General features: G+C 39.2%; 1 protein-coding gene across 1 annotated transcript; it reads right to left on the reverse strand.

The window, feature by feature from the left end:
- Positions 1–916: 916 nt before the first annotated feature.
- Positions 917–19,091, reverse strand: LOC117288664 (dynein regulatory complex subunit 7-like). Its single transcript, XM_033769558.1, has 15 exons — positions 18,816–19,091; positions 17,479–17,776; positions 16,630–16,824; positions 15,673–15,831; positions 14,812–15,030; positions 13,525–13,644; positions 12,460–12,664; positions 10,974–11,102; positions 6,948–7,180; positions 6,226–6,441; positions 5,110–5,220; positions 4,357–4,467; positions 3,561–3,755; positions 2,048–2,187; positions 917–1,389 (listed from the first exon to the last, which is right to left on the reverse strand). Exons 1-15 carry the CDS (start codon positions 18,992–18,994, stop codon positions 1,308–1,310), a joined length of 2,592 nt encoding a protein of 863 aa, XP_033625449.1. The 5' UTR covers positions 18,995–19,091; the 3' UTR covers positions 917–1,307.
- Between the last annotated feature and the right edge of the window lie 135 nt (positions 19,092–19,226).

Genomic DNA, 19,226 nt, shown 5'->3' on the forward strand with positions numbered 1-19,226 from the left:
CCCAAAGTCAAAGACAATGTAAATTTTCAAACTTTGATAGATGTTAAATTTGCATCGGGATTTAAAAGAATATTAATTTTGGTTTTACCCTTGCACCGATGTGTGTTAGCCTGTATACTCAGTAGAGTCCCTGAGTTCTGTGATGAAAGATGTTTACAGGCATATCACCCAAGTAATGTGCAATTGTGATGTTTTTTACCAAACTCTTGAAAGAACCGAGTACATAGCGCTAACACATATTGGTGTAAGGGTAAAACCAAAATTAATATCAAACTTTGGTTCCATTTCCTCAAAACTCCTAATTTTCTCTTCAAACAAGCACTTGGACAAATAAGAAAGTATCACGGTGTTTTTAAAGGAAATTTTGAGTTCAATGTGATACATACAAGTGGCGTTTTTCTGCATTGTACATTGGATTGAATATGTTTTGTAGACACAGGAGAGGCTGATAGTTTTGAAAGTATTTTTGTATTTACTTCACACTTATATGAACATGTTATATATTATTCTTTTGAAGTGCTTTCTTCATTGAAAACACAAGTTTTCAAAAAAGGGGTGGGATTTTGTAGAAGGGTTTTTGTGCAATAGAGAAACTACTTATTTTAATCAATGGACGGAAGTAATTAATACGTTTAATATTTACATTTACAAGTTGTAAAAGTGGATTAATCCAAAGAATTACACTGCTTTCTCCTCAAGTAACTTTTCTTTTGCATTTCACCAAAAATATATACACATTCTGTAAAATTCAGAGTTGAATGATCTCAACTTTGTTTTTACAATTATTACAAAAATATAATACAGAAATATCCCATGGACGGATTCAATAAGGAACATTAAGGCTGAGTTATAGTCGGTCGCGCGATGGTCGGGCACTGGAAATCTTGACGCGCGATCATAAAAAGACACGGTTTTTAGGCCTCAATCTTAGGATTGCGCGCAAGATTTCCATCACGCGACCATCGCGCGACCGACTATACACCGGCCTTTAAGGAACTGGAAGATTTTCACACTGTACATAGTTAATCATCTGATCAGTTGTATACAGTCGACTCTCGTTATATCAAGAGCTGGGTCTGGCCAAATTAACTTTATACAACAGGAACGTGAATGGTTGTTATCAGAGGACAGCAATAATTCATAAAACGATTATCATTACCCGTTAAAATGGCCGACTTTGCACTTTTTTATGTCAAATGGGAACAGTCTATATGACACTTATATTGACATTATTACACACAGGCAATATCTTGAGGATGATTGATGCATCATTGTAATGATCTTACAGTTTTGGAATCCCTTGATGCTTAGAAGTGATCTGATAGTCTGGTGTCTGTCCTTAGTCTTTGTTCTAAAGCCATGTATTTGTGAGGAGCATTCTCCTTGTGCCTGTATTAGGAAGAAGAAGAAACAAAATATTAACATGAAGTTATCAAAACCGTCAATAGATTCAAATTATGTTCGCTTGTTTGTTTAAATGGTTTGGGTACTTCTTGTACGACACAAAACACAAAAGTCCACAGATCAACATTAAACTACAGCTTGAAGATAGTGATGATAGAAAGCATGAGGTGGTGGGTGTAGCTTTTGAGAAATGCGTAAAACAGTTTCACAAAAATTGTTTTCGTCTCAGTGAGACAACAATTATTTGAGCATGTACAACAGATTGCACAGTGAGTAGGGATTCATCGTCTTGGCTAAAAACTTGATCAACAAAGAAACCAAAACCCTTTTAGTAACCTTTTCAATAAGGGAACTCGTCAAAGCTCCCTCCCACTGTTTCAGACTCTGTTTGATGTTAGAAAAACTATCAAAAATGTACACTTCTCTAAAAGTTAATAGTAAAACCCAAGCAAGAGCACGAGCCTAGGCTTGGAAAAGACCCATGGGGCTTTTCTCAACTTTTCTCGGCTTTTTCACGCCGAAAATGCAGGTTAAGGCCGAACTGCGTACACAGCGTGCAGAGCCTAAGCCTGAGCCGGAGCCCAAGCCATGGTTTGAGAAAGGCCCCTGGTGGGTGTCGCCCTTTTTTTCTGCAGGCACTGACCTGTTTAGTCTGAGCTCCAGGATGTGAATTCTAAACATTGCTTCACTACAGAAGGCTAGGTACTCTTCCTCATCATCCTTGTGCATGTTCACCTGGTTCTGCTGGTACCAGTTCTGCTTCTTCTGCAGCTCGGCGGTCTCCTAAAACACAGACGATTAATAGATTGGGAGATGAAATAATAGTCAAAACTTATAAAGCACACAAATCCACTAAAATAACAAAAATATCGCGTTGTACATGTAGAATAATTATAATAGAAACTTAGACCAAAGCTTATAGAAATCCAGTATACAATACAGATAGTAAAGAAATACAAATTAAAATAATACACAAACACACGTAAAAACAAGCAATTACTCAAATACTTGATTGAAAAGATGAGTCTTTAACTTTATTTTTAATTGGGTTAAATAAGCAGATTCATTCATTCATTCATTCATTTTTATTAAAAAACCAACTGGCAGCACGAAGCTGAATAATGTGATGGTTACTTAATCAAACTGCATACTGGTAACCAGTGAAACTCTTTTAAAATAGTCGAAATAAGGGACAATTTTTGGGGCACAGTAATGACGCGAGCAGCAGTATGTGAACCGTGAGATCAGTCTTACAAAGTGGGTCCAACTGCTGGTAAGATTGTTAATATGTTCTGGTAATGAGACCAAAGATGCCTCATAAGTGTGTAATCACTGTAGCTTGCAAGCCTGAGAAAACCTGTTAAAAAGGGTGCTTGCTATGTGAACCAGAAACACAGGGGTCAACCTTTACTCTTCCAAATAATTTTCTTGGGTTCTTTAACGTGCACTCCTAATCCTACTACACAAGACCTACAGCTTAAAGTCACCTGGAAATATAATTTTTTTTCTTTCAAACATAAGAGTATATGTTTATGAACAATAAAACAATTTTTTTAGTAATTGTTTGTCATGGTTTATATGTTTAAAAAATACATATAGTTGTTTTGGGGGCTGACTCCGCCTACCCCTTTTGTGACGTCAATCGAGGCAGACTTTGCCTGGTTGCGTAGAGTAAATACACGTGCAAAGTACATGTACGGTCTAGGTCGTGAGTTTGTACGTTTCAAAAAAGTGTTTTCTGCATTCAGCAGCATTACACCTGGTCGGCATTGCCAGAAAAAAATGCAAAAAACTCTTTTTTTGAATCGTACAAACTCAAGACTTGGACCGTACATGTACTTTGCAAGTGTGTTTACTCTACGCATTACAGGCAAAGTCTGCCTCGATTGACGTCACGAACAGCGCCCTCTCGGGTCGGGGCTTACTCTTAAATTTGCAAATAACATAATAACTAATTTTTTAAAACCTTAGTTAATTGTTTATTCACATTCCACTCATCAAAACACATGTATTAGTGACAAAAGCTTTATTTTGGAAAAATACCACTTCCAGGAGACTTTAAAGTCCCTTCCGAAGGACAAAGGAATTACCGTAAAGAATTTTGGACAGTGCCACAACCTACTGAAATCGGGCCCTGAGACATTATCAGCACAAACCTTTTCAAAGCGTGCCTGGATGAGGTTAGCCTTATCAATAAGTCTCTGTTTGAGATCAGCTAAACAGTCTTCTTTCAGCTTCAACGCTTGCTGTCTCATTAGTTTCTCTGGATCCCCAATCTGGGCTAAGAATGGCGCCAGGTAGTCCAGCTCCATCTCCTCCCGACGTTTCTTCTCTTCCATCTGAAGACGTTCCTGATGGCAAGAGGAAAATAGTTAGCATCACAAAGTTATTTCTTAGATGTAGGTTTTGCATTGATAACAATAATAGTACTTGTATTTAAAGATTTTCACAGCTAATTTATAAATAAATTGTAAACCAAGTTTCTTTAGTCTTTGACTTTTTATTTGGTGATGTATTGTTTAAAATAAACCAAAAATTTGATTGAAAATTTAATTGAATTTTAATAAAAATATATTTATTTTTACACATGGCTCATCAATTTCATTTGAAAGTGAGTGTTCCGTTAAATCAGCATTCAACAGTCCAAAGGAGTCAACAAATTAAATGTCACCGGTTAAGCATTCACTGGTCAAATAAGATCATTTAATTTCACTAGGCCGCAAGACTCATTCAATTTTGTAAAACCCAACAAGAGCTGGTCAACCATTCAATTTCTTTAAGTGTAATAGGAGGTAAAAACTCAATTTTAGAATGGTCAAAGTAGTCTTGAATGCCCATAACATGAAATAGAATGACTGAAACGAATCTGAATGAGAAAAACGAAATCGTGTGTGCCTCAAAACGAAATTGAATGCATTTATGGCTAAAAAGGGAACTAATGGTCAAACTTACTCTTTCCACTCTGTGCTGTTTAGCTTTCTCATTGCGTTCTGTGTCGTAAACAGAGATGTCTAGTTCTGACCGTGTTTCTTCACTTATTCTGTCATTCAAAATTTCCCTGACCTGAATTCATAAGAATGGAAGATGCAAATATGTAAAAAATTACCAATACTATAGTGAGTTTTAAAAACACCAGTTCACATTTAGGAGAAAAGATGGCAACTTTTATATTTTATAATAGATGTAAATAAATGCGTCGAGATCAGGAATATCAGTTTGTATTCTTTTCTACCGTTACGCTATTTATTAATGCTACACACGCAGTGGGGACCTGACAACATAAAATTTATTTTAATTTTTGAAATGAGATATTGCCCGACTCACAAGCCCGGACGACCACTTTGACGTGAGGGCTACACTTAACTGATTTGGGCTATCAACCCAGATCAACTGCCACCAGAGGCACCTTGCCACTTACTGCTGGGGCTGAAACTGTGTTATCCCCTTCACTGTTGTGAGGATGTAGGCATGGGTATCATCCACTAGGAGCCTGGCTGGTAGAGCAGAATGCACTACTTTCCCAACTTTTGAAGAAGCCATTGTGGTTAAGTTAGGTGCCTGAACATGTTCCTGAAACTCTTGCCAAGGGAAATAAGGGTCACTGTAATGTGGAGAGACAACTCTCAACTTCACCATTTCCAAGTTATACATATACACACGGTTAAAGTCAAACAACACAAGTGTTCCCAACAGAAGTTAACCAACCTCTTCTTCCGACTCTCGCACACTTGCGATTGTCTTATCTTCCTGATCAACGAGTGACACCAGCAGATTGTAGACGTAGAGGTCCTTGGCCGTCTTCTGATGAGGATCAACCTACAAAGTCCAAGAATAGTTGGTATGTATCAATGTGAATCAAGAGAGAACTAAGAGACAAGGATAACAACTTTATATATATGGTTTGCGGTAACACCATGTGTATCTACTTGCCAGGTAGAGTTTGTTCTTAGAGAACACCGCGGAGTAGATGTGGGGGTTTGGGAGACTTCTCAGTTCTGAAAAGAACTGTCCTGCTTTTTAACTACTACCCGGGCGGAAGGTATAGAAAGTTGGCTGGGACTACTACTTTAGCTTATAGGATCGTAATTTACTGTACTACTGCGGAGTCAGTTCTTGAATTGGTCTCTAGCTTGCTCTTGCTCTAGTCATCGCCTCAAATACTAGATAACAGCTCTATCATGGAAAATTTGTATTAGTTTTATTGCTATTGCTTTTATGTCTTTCTGAAAAATGGAACCAATGGAACCTCATTAGTGCCTTGCACTTAAACCTATAGGCCAGAAGAGATGAAGAAATGTGACTCAAGAGAGAACTCAGAGACATGAAACATTGAGAAATTATTATTATTGTAGCTTTCGGGGAAATGAACACAAGGGAACCTCAAAAGTTACTAACACTGTAACCTGTATTCCTGGAGATACCCGTGTAGGGAAGATGATGAAAGAATTCCCAGTTTTCGATGTGGGAGAAAAAACCCAAATAGGAAATACCCTAGCAATCAGATAGGGACTATAACCCCAATCTACATGCAAGACTCTGCCAGGGATTCGAACCAGGGTCCATAGAAGGGGGCACTACATTAATTTAGCTTTCAGTCCCTACCCGACTAGATGGGTTTTTCCTGGAATAATTCTCTTGGGTTTTCCTTCCACATCTAAAACTGAAACTTGTGTTCTCTCCATTGGGTTCTTTTGTTGCTAGTACAGTGATTAAGTTTGCTTTTCTAAGATTCCTTGCTTCACAGCAGAATAAACGAAATGAAATCTAGCTGCAAATTTTGATGCGCTTTAAATACCATGTTATTAAAAAAAATACACATACCTGGAAAGTGGAGGTTATATCTGGAGAGAATTGCAATATAGTTCCCTTGTCACTAGCGTTGGGTGGTTTGATGAAGTCTCTTGTGGAGGCGGTGATCTTATCATCTTGATGGTGGAATGTTAACTGGATTCGATCCTCTGCAATCAGAAAGACAAGCTCAGCGACATCCTCCGAGGCGGACTTGGCTGTGTTCCGGTGGAAACGATCAACAATTTTCTGTGTATAAAATTACACTCAAGTTATTAGGTCGAACAGTGGAGACATAAACAACCAATTACAGGGGAATCGTGACCACTGTGAGCCAGTGATAAGACTGTAAGACTTGCAAACACTGTAGGTTTGAATCCTACCAAGCTAGATGCTGATTTCACAACCACTAGAATAAGTAATATAAACTGCCAACATTTGAGTTATACAGCCTCAGTTGGTAGTGGGCCGGCAGGTTAATCTGGAGGTTGCAGGTTTAAGTCCAACTCTAATCAATTTTTTCATTGTTCAACTCAAATATATTTAAAATTGTTAGTCCCATGCAGGGTTCTTGTCAAGATCATTCAACCTTGTAGGGCATTCTACAGCAACATTTTACAACTTTGGTTGAAGCATGCTGAATTGAATCAAGGTTCTTAAAATGTATTTTTTTAACTTGACGTTTATGTTATTTTGAACAGGATGATTTCAAACCAATCTTAAATTAAAGTTTCTTAAATACTATTTCAGCCTACCAGAATTGGTCTTGGGTTTGAGCTGGGCAGGGTACTTGCGGGCTCCAACTTTCGCTGTCTCTTCCCATACTGGACGTGTCTGTAATATTGGAAGTCGTCTCGTTCTAAGAAGTGTTCGGTCATTTCCAACGGAGTCTCTCCGCGCTTCACCAAGCCGTCCACTCGAGCATGATGGTGGAATATCATGGTGCGGTCAGTCTCAGCACCTGGATTGCCAGCTTTGTAGGTATGCTCTGGAAGTTAATAATACTTGATTTGAAAATGTTTCCTTTCGTTTAAATATTTTACTAGATTCACAGGTAAATACATTTGAACTACAAAAAATTTACATACAAAACATAAGGTTAGAGATATATAACAAAAAATAAACAGGAGATTAAAGAAGACAAGACAATGACACACCTGAAGAATTACAACAACGTATTTAAACTAAATGACCAGGCCTGATGCTTCACGGAGGCAACGAAGGCGATTGCCTCCGTGTCCCCTGGTCATTGCCTTGGTGCCCTTGAAATACTCCAGTACAAATTTGCAATTTCAGCATAGGGTGCCCTTTACCAAGAAAAAAATGCCTTGGTGCCCTTGCCCTTTCAAAAACGAAGCATACAGCCCTGAATGACTGTCCAGTTGTTTTACCAGAGACAACAGCAACATTGCAAAAACAACTTTAGAAAACAAGGAATTATGTCTATAGTAAAAAGATGACAAAAATAACTTTACTAAATATGCAAAGTAAATTTTATAGAAGGTTTAAAATACAATCTATGTATTGCACAAGCATGACGGTAGAAGTGAAAAAGACCCTACCCCAAATTACAGGCCACTAGTGAGATAATGGTCACGGAGACGAGATTTAAATTGAGAAATAATTTCCAAACTTCTAAGGCCAGAAACAACTTCGTTCCAGGAGATTGCTTTAAAAAAGTTTTGCTTATTATAAACCCTCAATTATTCGTAACCTTTACCAGTTAACCAGACATTCAAAATTGATCTCATTCAAATGCCTAGAATTCAATTCAATTCAATTCAATTCAATTCAATTCAATTCAATTCAATTCAATTCAATTCAATTCAATTCAATTCAATTCAATTCAATTCAATTCAATTCAATTCAATTCAATAATACGTTTATTCCATACTCTTGTTGACAAAACAAAAACAATTGTGAGAATTAAACAGTACATAGAAATTTAACAAGTCTAAAGTGAGATAATTTTCTATATGGTGTACGTGTAATAACTATTCAGAGAACTATCAAGTGATATCATAATGCATGCTGCGTAGTGCAAACATGATGTCGTTTGTAGACTACGTGGTGCATCTACGATTGAAAACCCACTTTGGATGATCTTGAAGAGTCAAACAGTAGGAGAGCTTGATTTGAAACTTTGCATGGTGGAAATACGATATGGAAAGGTTTGCGGTAACACCATGTAATGACTATCTCTAATGAGTTGGGGTGGTTCTGGAATCAACCGTTGGTTTCAACTCGACGTTTCGATCAGTATGCTCTGATCGTCTTCTGGAGAAAAGCTCTTCTCCAGAAGACGATCAGAGCTTACTGAGCGAGACGTTGAGTTGAAACCAACAGTTCTTTTCAGAACCACCCCAACTCATTAGAGATAGTCATTACATGGTGTTACCTCAAACCTTTCCATATAGTAGGAGAGTTATTACCGTAATTTTCGGATTATAAACCGCGCGGCGTATAAACCGCACTTCCTCAAAATATACAAAAAAATATTTAGATGTCGGCGTATATGCCGCGCGGCGTATAAACCGCGATCAAAATAAAAAAAAAAACATGAAAAAACTAACCTCAAAACACGGAAGTGAAGTACGCAAACCTGCCGCGTTACGGGTGATTTTTTATCTCACACTATCAGTCCTGAGTTATATTTTTTTTCCATCAACAACCCTTTTCAAGAATTTGAGATTTGATGATCGGTTGTGTTGGCCATGTTTTGTGAACTTCTTTGGCAACAAACTCCGTGAATCAAAGATCGGTCGACAACGCACACCGCGCCGAGAAATAGTTGAACTTTGCCCTGCATCGCATCGCCCTCTGTTGACAAAAGTTGTTCACGTTTGATTAGACTGGGCCCCGAGCCTCAAAGCGTGGGTCAGACGTTCAAGCTCCCCGTTGTACAATGGGCAGCCGCTCTACTCGATCCGTCCGAAGTCTAGCCAAGATTTTATGAATGGAACTATCACCGGCCAATCAACAACGGCCAATCATCAAACGGCATGCGTGAACACTTGGGGGCCATGCTTGTTTGCGGTCCTCATTGGCGATGTGCAGTGACAGGCGGGCGGCACATCAGTCAGTCTTGTATAGTTGCCGCAATGTGGGAGTTGCGTCGTAATTAAAGTGGAAATGTATTGAAGTTTACACTATTGATCGTAATTAAATGATCTATTATAGGATAGCATTCTTTTTGTAAGCTGGCAGCACCCCCTTTGCGGGACCACATAATTGTTTGTGTTGGATAATTATTGATGAAAGTTACAACTGAAAATACGTTTATTATTGTGATACTGAAAAAATCCAATAACAATTTTAAAAATTTACAAAGTTTAATCCTATTTTATTTGTAGGTAAGTGAGTTCGTGTTGCTTGCAATAAAAATTAACTTCAGACAGTGCGTGGCCGTACCATCGTTTTAACATAGGATTCGTCTGCAGAAGCAGTGCGTGATAAAGAAACAGTGCGAAGACTTATATCCAAGGAATCCTTTGCCTTCCGTTTTGTTTAAATAGAAAAAAGACAAAACCAAAACCAAACGGTCCTTTTCAGGGCTACCACAACAAAAACGAGAGTATTGTATATGACTGTTGTTTCTGTTTACAATGTATATAGGAACATTTTTTAAACATGCAAAATTCCTTTATAAAATATAAAAGAAATAACAATGGGGACGGCTAAAGTTTTTCCCTCACTTTTATTGTATAGCGGTAGTAATGAAAAAAAATGCGCTACCTTATTCTTTGCGTAATCACAAGGACAGGGGATTCACTTTTATTAAACATCGGAGTAGACAGGAAATAAGGTTGAAATGGGTCTTTCAATAAGGGAATTAAAGTAGGGTGGTTGGCCGGTGTTTCTCCCTCCCTTTTATTGTAGTCCCACAACGAGGATCCACACAACAGATTATTGCAACGACGGACGGGCGGACGGACGTAGCGTGTGTGTATGTAGTAATGTATCATGCAGCGTGCACATTAAGCACATGTACACACATGCGAGTTCGTAAAGCTAGCAATCTGTTAATTGCGCTGCTCAATCTCGAGATTGCACAACCGATGTTGGTGGCACCGTATTGAGCGATGTTCGCCGACGGGTTGCGCTACGCCCTCGCATTTGCGCCGCCTGGAAATAAAATTCCCAATGTTACTGGACTCAACAATCAGGGCAGGTTGAAAACGTTTTGTTTGATCCCCCCGGAGCGGCATAGTTCTTTGCGTACGTCCATTCACCATTCTGCTGTTGCGGTGTGCGTGGTTGAGCTGAAGAAACCGCTGGCTGACACGAGTGTAGCCTGGATGTCTGACGTCAGTATATAAAGATCGTGGGAAAAATAGACAGGGGACGAGTCTATTTCGCTGAGACACGAGTATAGCTTGAATGTCTGACGTCAGCATGTAGAGATCGCTCGGATAAATAGACGGGCACCAGTCTAGTCTAACCCGAGTTGCGCTGAGAGGGGGAGCTAGCTAGCTGAGGGCGGTTGATAAACGTTTTACAAAGGAAACATGGAATACAATTGTGGTGTGGTGGGATTTTCAACAGGTTTTTGTCATCACACAGGCAGGTTTTTGTTCTCGTTTAAGAAAAAGAAAACATTATTTAGAATTTTTTACAAACGATCTTTCTTTTTAAAAATGCCGTTTTTTCTCTTAAATATTTATACGTCGGCTTACAAGCCGCCCGGAGAATAAACCGCAGGAGTTAAAAAAAAATATCAAAATCAACATATAAACCGCGGTTTATAATCCGAAAATTACGGTACATTTTTGTGTGTGTACCTTTAAGGTGCCTCTGTCTGCCCTGCTTGTAGTACTCAGTATTGACTCCTGTACGGTGATTATGAACCCTGAGGTCCAACATGTCTTTCCGATGAGAGAACCATTCCTTCACTTGAATCAGATCCTTCACTGTACAACAAAAAGACATTCAGACTTCAGGTCAGAGAGGAGGGGAAGGTCTGTGCATCTGCTTTGTATAAAGACTCACTAAATTTCACTTCTCAGTTTACAGTCTAGTTCTAAGATAACTCAGAATAGAATTTTAAGAAGAACTGTATTTTAGAATAACTTGAATGAAAAAGAGTGCTATTTGTTTATCCTGGCCGTCTTAGAATGGATTGTTGTCCCTTCCTCTTCCTTCCTCCACATCCCGTACCTGTCCTGTACCCTTTTGTCTAATCCCGCTCCTCTAGTTACCCTGTATTTAAGTTACCTTTTTTGAAGTCTTATTATCCCTTGTTTTACTTGTATGTATTTGTTTTTGACACTGGCCGAATAAATAATAATAATAATAATAATAATAATAATAATAACACTTAATAACACAATAATAATATCGAAGTCTTATATAGCGCACGTATCTACCAAACAAGGTACTCAAGGCGCTGAGTATTATACAAATTTTCAGAAAGATAGGTTATTGCAGTGATGAATTTTGAGACCCAATTATTTAGCACCTTATAAGGGTTTACAAGGTGCTACGGCGCATACAGCAGCCATAGCCAGGAGCACTGGGGCGAACCCCTTCGCTTTTGAAAAGTGCACTGGGTTCTTTTACATGCGTTACACAACACATGGGACTAACGATGAAGATTAATTCTAATTTTTAATTTAGTTTTCTTCATGATTTTCTTCCCCTATTTTTTTTAAAACTTCTGTCATTTAATTGTTAAATAGCTTTAGTCATTGTAAACCATGCCCAACAGACTTTAAAAGTCTTGGCATATTCGAGAATTGGGACTCGTTGAAGTTCATATGTTTGTTTCCTTCATGCGGGAAAGCAATGTATATGGAACCAAAGTGTCATAAAATGTTCAATAATCAATGATACTTGCACGATCTCTTTTATAAGTTTCGACCAATGATATTAAAGGCAGTGGACACTATTGGTAATTACTCAAAATAATTATTAGCATAAAACCTTACTTGGTAGCGAGTAATGGGGAGAGGTTGGTAGTATAAATCATTGTGAGAAACGGCTCCCTCTGAAGTGGAGTAGTTTCAGAGAAAGAAGTAATTTACCACGAATTTGATTTTGAGACCTCAAGTTTAGAATTTGAGGTCTCGAAATCAACCATCTTAATGCACACAACTTCGTGTGACAAGGGCGTTTTTTTCTTTCATAGTTATCTCGCAACTCCGATGACCAATCGAGCTCAAATTTTCACAGGTTTGTTATTTTGTGCATATGTTGAGGTACACCAAGTGAGAAGACTTGTCTTTGACATTTACCAATAGTGTCCACTGGCTTTAAAGTGAGACTCACATTCTCTATCCTGAAAGATGGATAGCCTGGTGACCATTCCATCCCTGAGGAGGTAGTGAGCAAACTTCTCTAGTTTGGCTCTCTTGTACATCAGCGTCTTCTTGCCCTGGGGGCATCTGGACTGGAAGTCATTGAGGGATAGCTCCAGGGCACTCACCCAGGACGGGGGCATGTCCAGGCTCTTCTCTTCTTCTTTATCGTCATCCTGAGGAGGAGGTAACATCTTATCAAATACTGTTCCTTATTCTCACCCATACACTCTTGGTTTGCCAAGATGTAGAAAAAAAGTGCCATTCCAACAGCTCACATTTCTTTGGAACTCCTTGCCTGGTGCATGCTTCCTTCCATACTACAATCAATTTTTCTTGGTTAACAAACAATTTCTTTAATAAAAGAATAGTACCTTGATCGTTAAGACAATTTAATTCATTTAAATCTATCCAATGCAGTTAAGTTGCTCTGTACTCATTGAAGAAGGGTTCAAATTGATAATTCACACACATTTCTAATCCATCCCAGAGAAAGCGGCAACGTTCGGATCTTGGGAGATTTTGTACACATATCAAGGAGCTATTTAACATTCAAAATAGTAGAGACTCAGTTTCCATAACCAGGGAGATTGTCAAATTTGTTCTTCAGAACATGGAAAGATAAAAGTATTTTAGAGGAACACGTTGCCTTGGATCGGTCGAGTTGGTCTTTGAAAAGCGTTTTTTAACCGTTTGTTATAAAATCGATATGATAAGAAAGATGTTGTAAAAGTATCTCGAAATTGCGTGGTTTTCGTTTTACCTCGTTGACAAACACGGTCGGCCATTTATGGGAGTGAAAAAAAATGACTCCCATAAATGGCCAACCGTGTTAGTTCGCGACGTAAAATGAAAACCGTGCAATTTTGAGTGATACTTGTGTGGATCATTATATTCTACTTTTAAATCATCTTTCTAACCACATGCATTTCATAACAAACGGTTATAAACGCTTTTCATGGACCAACTCGTCCGATCCAAGGCAACGTGTTCCTTTAAGGGAACTTTCTGCCAAATAAGGGATAGTCAACTGTACCTCATCGTCTTCCAGATCCAAGCCGTCCATTTCAAGTTCTGGGATCTCCAAGACTGGCTTCTCATTAGTTGGCAGCATGAATTCCCATCGAGCACAATCCCCAAGGTCAAAGATCAGATCCTAAAGATGAAAAGAACATCGTAATGAGAGATTAGACATGTCAGGATAATTACATTAGGCTGAGGTAATTCATCCATCAATAGACCCTTCCTATGAAATCTGTAAATTGGACATAGCGCGTGTGCACTAACATTTTGTTTTGGCAAAGTGAGGGAACATCCCGCTGTTTTGTACACGGCCAATGGCTGCGTGATGCAGACACGATTGTGCGCCTGCTTAGTGCACAATTCTATGGCGTTTGCCAACCAATAGTGTCCGTTTGCATGCGTGAATGTAATTAGCATATTTCATGGGAAGGGTCCATTGTTACTATAGTCGTATATATTTTCATGGGGATTAACTGTGCAAGTCTTGGTGTATGAGATTTCCTAATAACACAAGGCTGGACGGCCACTTCGGAGAAGGACTAATTGGTTTGGGCTGTCGGCTAAATTAACTGTTAAAAGGGGCACACTGCCACCTACTAGGGCTGAAACAGGGCTACGCCCTTCAGGGTTGGTTGGCAAGGATGTAGGCATGGGTATCATCATAGAGTTATATATAAGAACTAGAGGGTGCATGGGTGATGCTTCTTGCCCAAGATGGGACCGCAAGGAGACACGGGCACGCATTATGTACGCGCGTTGAATATGAAACACACATTGGAGTTGGTGTTTATTGAACACTATGCGATGCTGTTTTGTTCAACTTACAAAATGGCCGCACAAACACATGCTGTGGGACGCCAGTTTTGTCAACTTAGAAAATGGCCGCCTGCGCACATACCGGAGCACGTATATAGGCCAGTGCGCACTCTAGTTCTTATAATAACTCTATGGGTGTCATCCACTAGGAGCCTGGCTTGTAGAGCAGAATGCATTACCTTCCTAACTTTTTACGAAACAATTATGGTTCAGTCAGTGCCTTCCTCAAGAACACAAGTGTCATGACTGGGATTCGAACCCACACTCTGCTGCCAGACCTGGGGTCTGGTGAACTTGATTGGTCGGCCACCTCAGGCCACAAACAGTAAACATTGACACCAAAGAATTCCTTTTGCATGTTTTACATTTGGTTGCCTTCACGTTGCCAATTAAAATTGTCCCACGGGAAAAGGCCTTTGAACAGCGCTAACAATTTGTGCGACAAGCTTTTTAAATCCTTGTAAATTATGTCTGTCAATCTTACCCTGCAGCCATTGGAGCAATCCTGCATGTTGACCCAGTAGTTGTTATTATTCCACAATGACTCGATCCCAAGGAAGGATTCATCACTGGTGGGAAAAGAGTTCCCGGTTAGAGGTTCCATGAAGAAGTTCTCTGGGACCTCACGCTTACCGGCTAAGACCAAGACCCAGCAGTGCACACGAAGGCCGAACAGTTCATCTACAGGTGGCTTCTCAAGTTCCTTTGGGTAAACAGATTCAGGTGTTTAATAATCCTAGAATAACATGGCCCAATTTCATAATGCTGTTTAGCAGAAAATGCTGCTTAGCAAGTTTCTTTGCCAAGCAAAAACAGAGTGGAGTATAAACTTCAAGGAATGTTGGCTGATAACCAATTTCTGCAAAGCAAGATTTTTCTGTGCTTAGCAAGTTTTTTTTGTGCTAAGCAAGTTTTTGTGCTTACAGACTTTACCAAATCTGACCCTGGACTGATGCCTTGGTTTTGAACCGATAAGAGCACCAAGGCCTTTTCTCCATGGATAGAAAAGTGACCTATAAGAGAAAAATTTTAATTTCTATTGGAAAATTTCATGGGACACCAAGGCCATGACATGGGGTAACGGAGGCAATTGCCTCCATGAGATTTAAGACCTAAGACAATACTATTCTTGAAGACATTGAAGTCCTGAATGGAAGACAGCAGAAGCCTTAAGCCCCTGTGCCTCTAGATTAGGAGCCCTTATGATATTCTTCTTAAAGTCTTGTAAACCACATGTATCTATTACAAGCTGCACAAGACGCTACCAAATTATTTATCCCTGGTTGTCAGGCAAACTGTGAATCATGCCTTTTGTTTGAATTGTCTTAGAATTTGATTCACCAACCTCTTGTTTGATCTCCTCCTCCTTGCGTCTTTTCTCCTCTTCCTTCTGCTGAGCCTCAACCTCTCTCGCTTCCTGCTTTAAGATAAACTTACTGCGTAGGTCCTTGGGAGGTTTTACTGTGTACTTCTTGGCCTCTTTTTTCTGTTCTGTCTTCTTGACCTAAAGGTGAAATGGATGTTCAAGATTCCCATAAGTGTCAACAATTTTATTGATGCAGTGAAAAACTTCCACAAATTTGAACAAATTATTGCGAATTTGCGGGCGAAGTGATGCGCCACATCCTGTTGCTAGAATAAATTATGGTGATGTATTGAACACAAACCTTATGCTGTGTAAATAAATAGGAAAGCCCAACTGGGTGTGCTCGAGTATCCTGCCTCAGGGGCCCAACTTTATGGCACTGCTTACCGGGGATGTGAGTTTTACAGGGAACTGTGAGTTTTACAGGGAACTGTAAGCACAGAAATTAGGTCAGGATCATGAAAGGGCATTGCTCCTACAGCACCTGGGGTGAACTTTGTGCGACATTGATCTGACAAAATTACCGCTCACACTGGCTGATAACTGGATAGGAGATTATCCAGGTGCGCTGGCAGGATGTGTCTAATTTTGGCGCCCACTTTTCTAGTGATGTTTTACATGTACTGTTGCAGTTTTGATGTTGTCCGTGTGAGGACGTCAATAAAGTTGGTTGATTAAACATTGTTGGCAGGCCTCAAAATAACCCATGGCAACCACAACGTTTGCCGTGATGCCCTGTGCCTGTGCTTTTGCTATGGTACCCTTTTCAAGGTTCCAATACCAAAATTTTTCTCATAGCAGTGCCCCTTACCAGAGAAAAATTGCTGTGCCACCTCAAAAACGACGTTCAAGTCCAGTTTGGAGTTTTGCTTCAGTAAGCTAAGGTTCAGAAAGTACATGCTACAGAATTTTAAAAAGTCCCCATTCAACACATACCTCATTTTTGGTCTTGAGCAGAGGGCATATCTCTCTGACTTCATCACAGAGTGTGGTCTCTCTGGTAGCATAGCCGCACACAACGTATGCGTCGTATCCAGAGCCCAGTAAGAGCGAACACAATAATGTACTGATCTCGAAGCAGTTGCCTCTCTGCGTCTTTAGAACTCTGGTTGGTGAAATCATTGCTTTGGGCTGAACAGAAAAAAGGGATAAGACAAATTAAAATGCCACAGGAGTTTGGGTACCTTTTTATACGACATAAAACACAACTGTCCACAGATTTACGCGACTCTCCTGAAAATGTATTGCTTTGAGATTTTTTACTGTTTTTTTCTCAAAAACTTGACAACTAATGAAGCTGAAACTTTATGTTGCAAAATTGTATCAAAACTATATCACATACATCTTCATTCACAGTGAGTAGGGATTCATGTCACGGCCAAAAACTTAGTAATCACTCTGAAAACTCAATTCAACCTTTGAGACTGCTTTTATTTATAAGTTACAGGATTTTGATGTCACAAGCTACTGCTATCTGCCAATGTTCTGTCATATTGTGAGTCAAAATGCATGTGTAAAGATACAGTGTTTCACACTGCACAGTAACACACAGAGATTCCAACTCCCAAAAAACACAACAAAGATTTATCTTGGGTGATGACCTAACGACTTTTGGAACGCCAGGTAGCAGCGGACTTACAACTTAAATTCATCTTCGGCAATGTGCACAGGCTAACAACTATGTAAACACTGGAAATTTAACTGTTACGTCTGCTGCCACCTAGCAATATATCTCATTGGGTCAATTTACAAAAAGGATTCCGCCAAATTTAAACAGCTACTAACCAGCTCTATTGGAGGCACAAGCGGATCAAAGGTGATATAATCAGACACGAATTCAGCGCATCCGTCGTAGTCATATAATTCATTATACGGCAACTGGGTTGGCCGAATGGTGGTGCAGACAAACTTCTCGACTCCGCATTCGTTAAGAGGATTGAGTAGAAGCGGCTTTCTGTCTCTGTACAGGTGAACGTATTGACGGCGGAAGTTTTCGGCAAACTGTAGAACAAGTTTCTCTTTGATGCTGTTTTCTTTGTACGTGAATGGTTGGTTCTCATCAATGGGAGCAACAGTGGGTATGCTGAATTAAGTTTAAAAACACAGAATAAAAAAATCAATGTCATATAATATGTAGGCTATTAATGATATAATTTAATTTATTTATCAAAATGTAAAAGTCTGATTGGGGTTCTTGCCATAAGATTTATTTCAGAGAGGGAAGCTCTGGATAGAATAATTTTGATTTTCACAATTTACTTTTGTTTTGTGATGACAATTTTAAATTTACACATAAAACATAAACAATTACAAGGCCCTGTGTGATTAACTGAGCTCAACCAAGCACAATTGTTTATCTTTTCAAACACTAAAAATAAAATGCATCTTAATAAGTGTCGTGGCCAAGCGGTTAAGGGCACCGAATTCAAACTCTGGTTTTTCTGATCAGCAGAGTGTGGGTTCGAATCCCCAGCCATGACACTTGTGTCCTTAAGCAAGACACTTAACCATTGCTTTGTCCTTCAGATGGGACCATAAGCCGTTGGTCCCATGTGTTGTGTAACGCATGTCAAAGAACCCAGTGCACTTATCGAAAAGAGAAGGGGTTTGCCCTGGTGTTCCTGGTCCGATCGGCAGCAAATTGCGCTACAGCACCTTGAAAAGCATTACATGGCGCTATCAGAATTATGTCACATAATTCAAACGTAGGCCCACATCTGGCAGGAAATACTGTATGTTAGTGTTACAGCGCCAGGAGCATCACTGGGTGCAGACATGTGCGCTTTATAAGAAGCCACAATTATTACTATTATTATTATTTTTAACAAACTACCCACACGAAAAACTACATTTAATTTTAAATCAAATTTTCAAAAAAGTTGTGATTATTTCAAATTGTTAAATAATAATAACACTATTGCAAATTTCACCAAAAACAAACTTGGAAGTGGAATACATACATGATCCTATTCCTATACAAAATTACAATTGTTATTATTAATATTAATAATAAACAATTGTAAATAAATAGTGTGTGTTCATGAAGCATTCTACCAGGCTCTTAACAATGTTAAAACTAATACAAATAGTAAAAAGGATACACGAACGAATGTTTTTCTTACAAATCAATCTTTGGAGGTTCCACCGTGATTTGGTCCATCTCTTCCATCATCTCCTCGACCGCCGCCAGGGCTTCGCTCGGGACGGCCGACTGCCTGTCATCCTCGACGCCCCCTTCATTATTTTGATCCTCAGAACCTGACTCCACCACAATCGACGGTCCTTCGTCAATATCCTCCATCGTATAAACAAATCTTTTCTATAAGAAGTAGGAAATGTATTCTGAATTCACCAAAAACAACGATTTCTCTTGTTGCAAATGTGCATAGAGTTGTGCAGTGTCAACTTGAAAACGATGGTGCCGAACAACACACTGAAACTCTTTTAAAATCCCTGCCCGTCCTAGCAACATATTAAAAGTAGTTCTCCATTTAATTCAGTTTTTTTGTCAATTAAAAACCACAAAATCTTTA

Source organism: Asterias rubens, chromosome 1 (assembly GCF_902459465.1).
Source record: "Asterias rubens chromosome 1, eAstRub1.3, whole genome shotgun sequence".
Lineage (NCBI taxonomy): Eukaryota > Metazoa > Echinodermata > Asteroidea > Forcipulatida > Asteriidae > Asterias > Asterias rubens.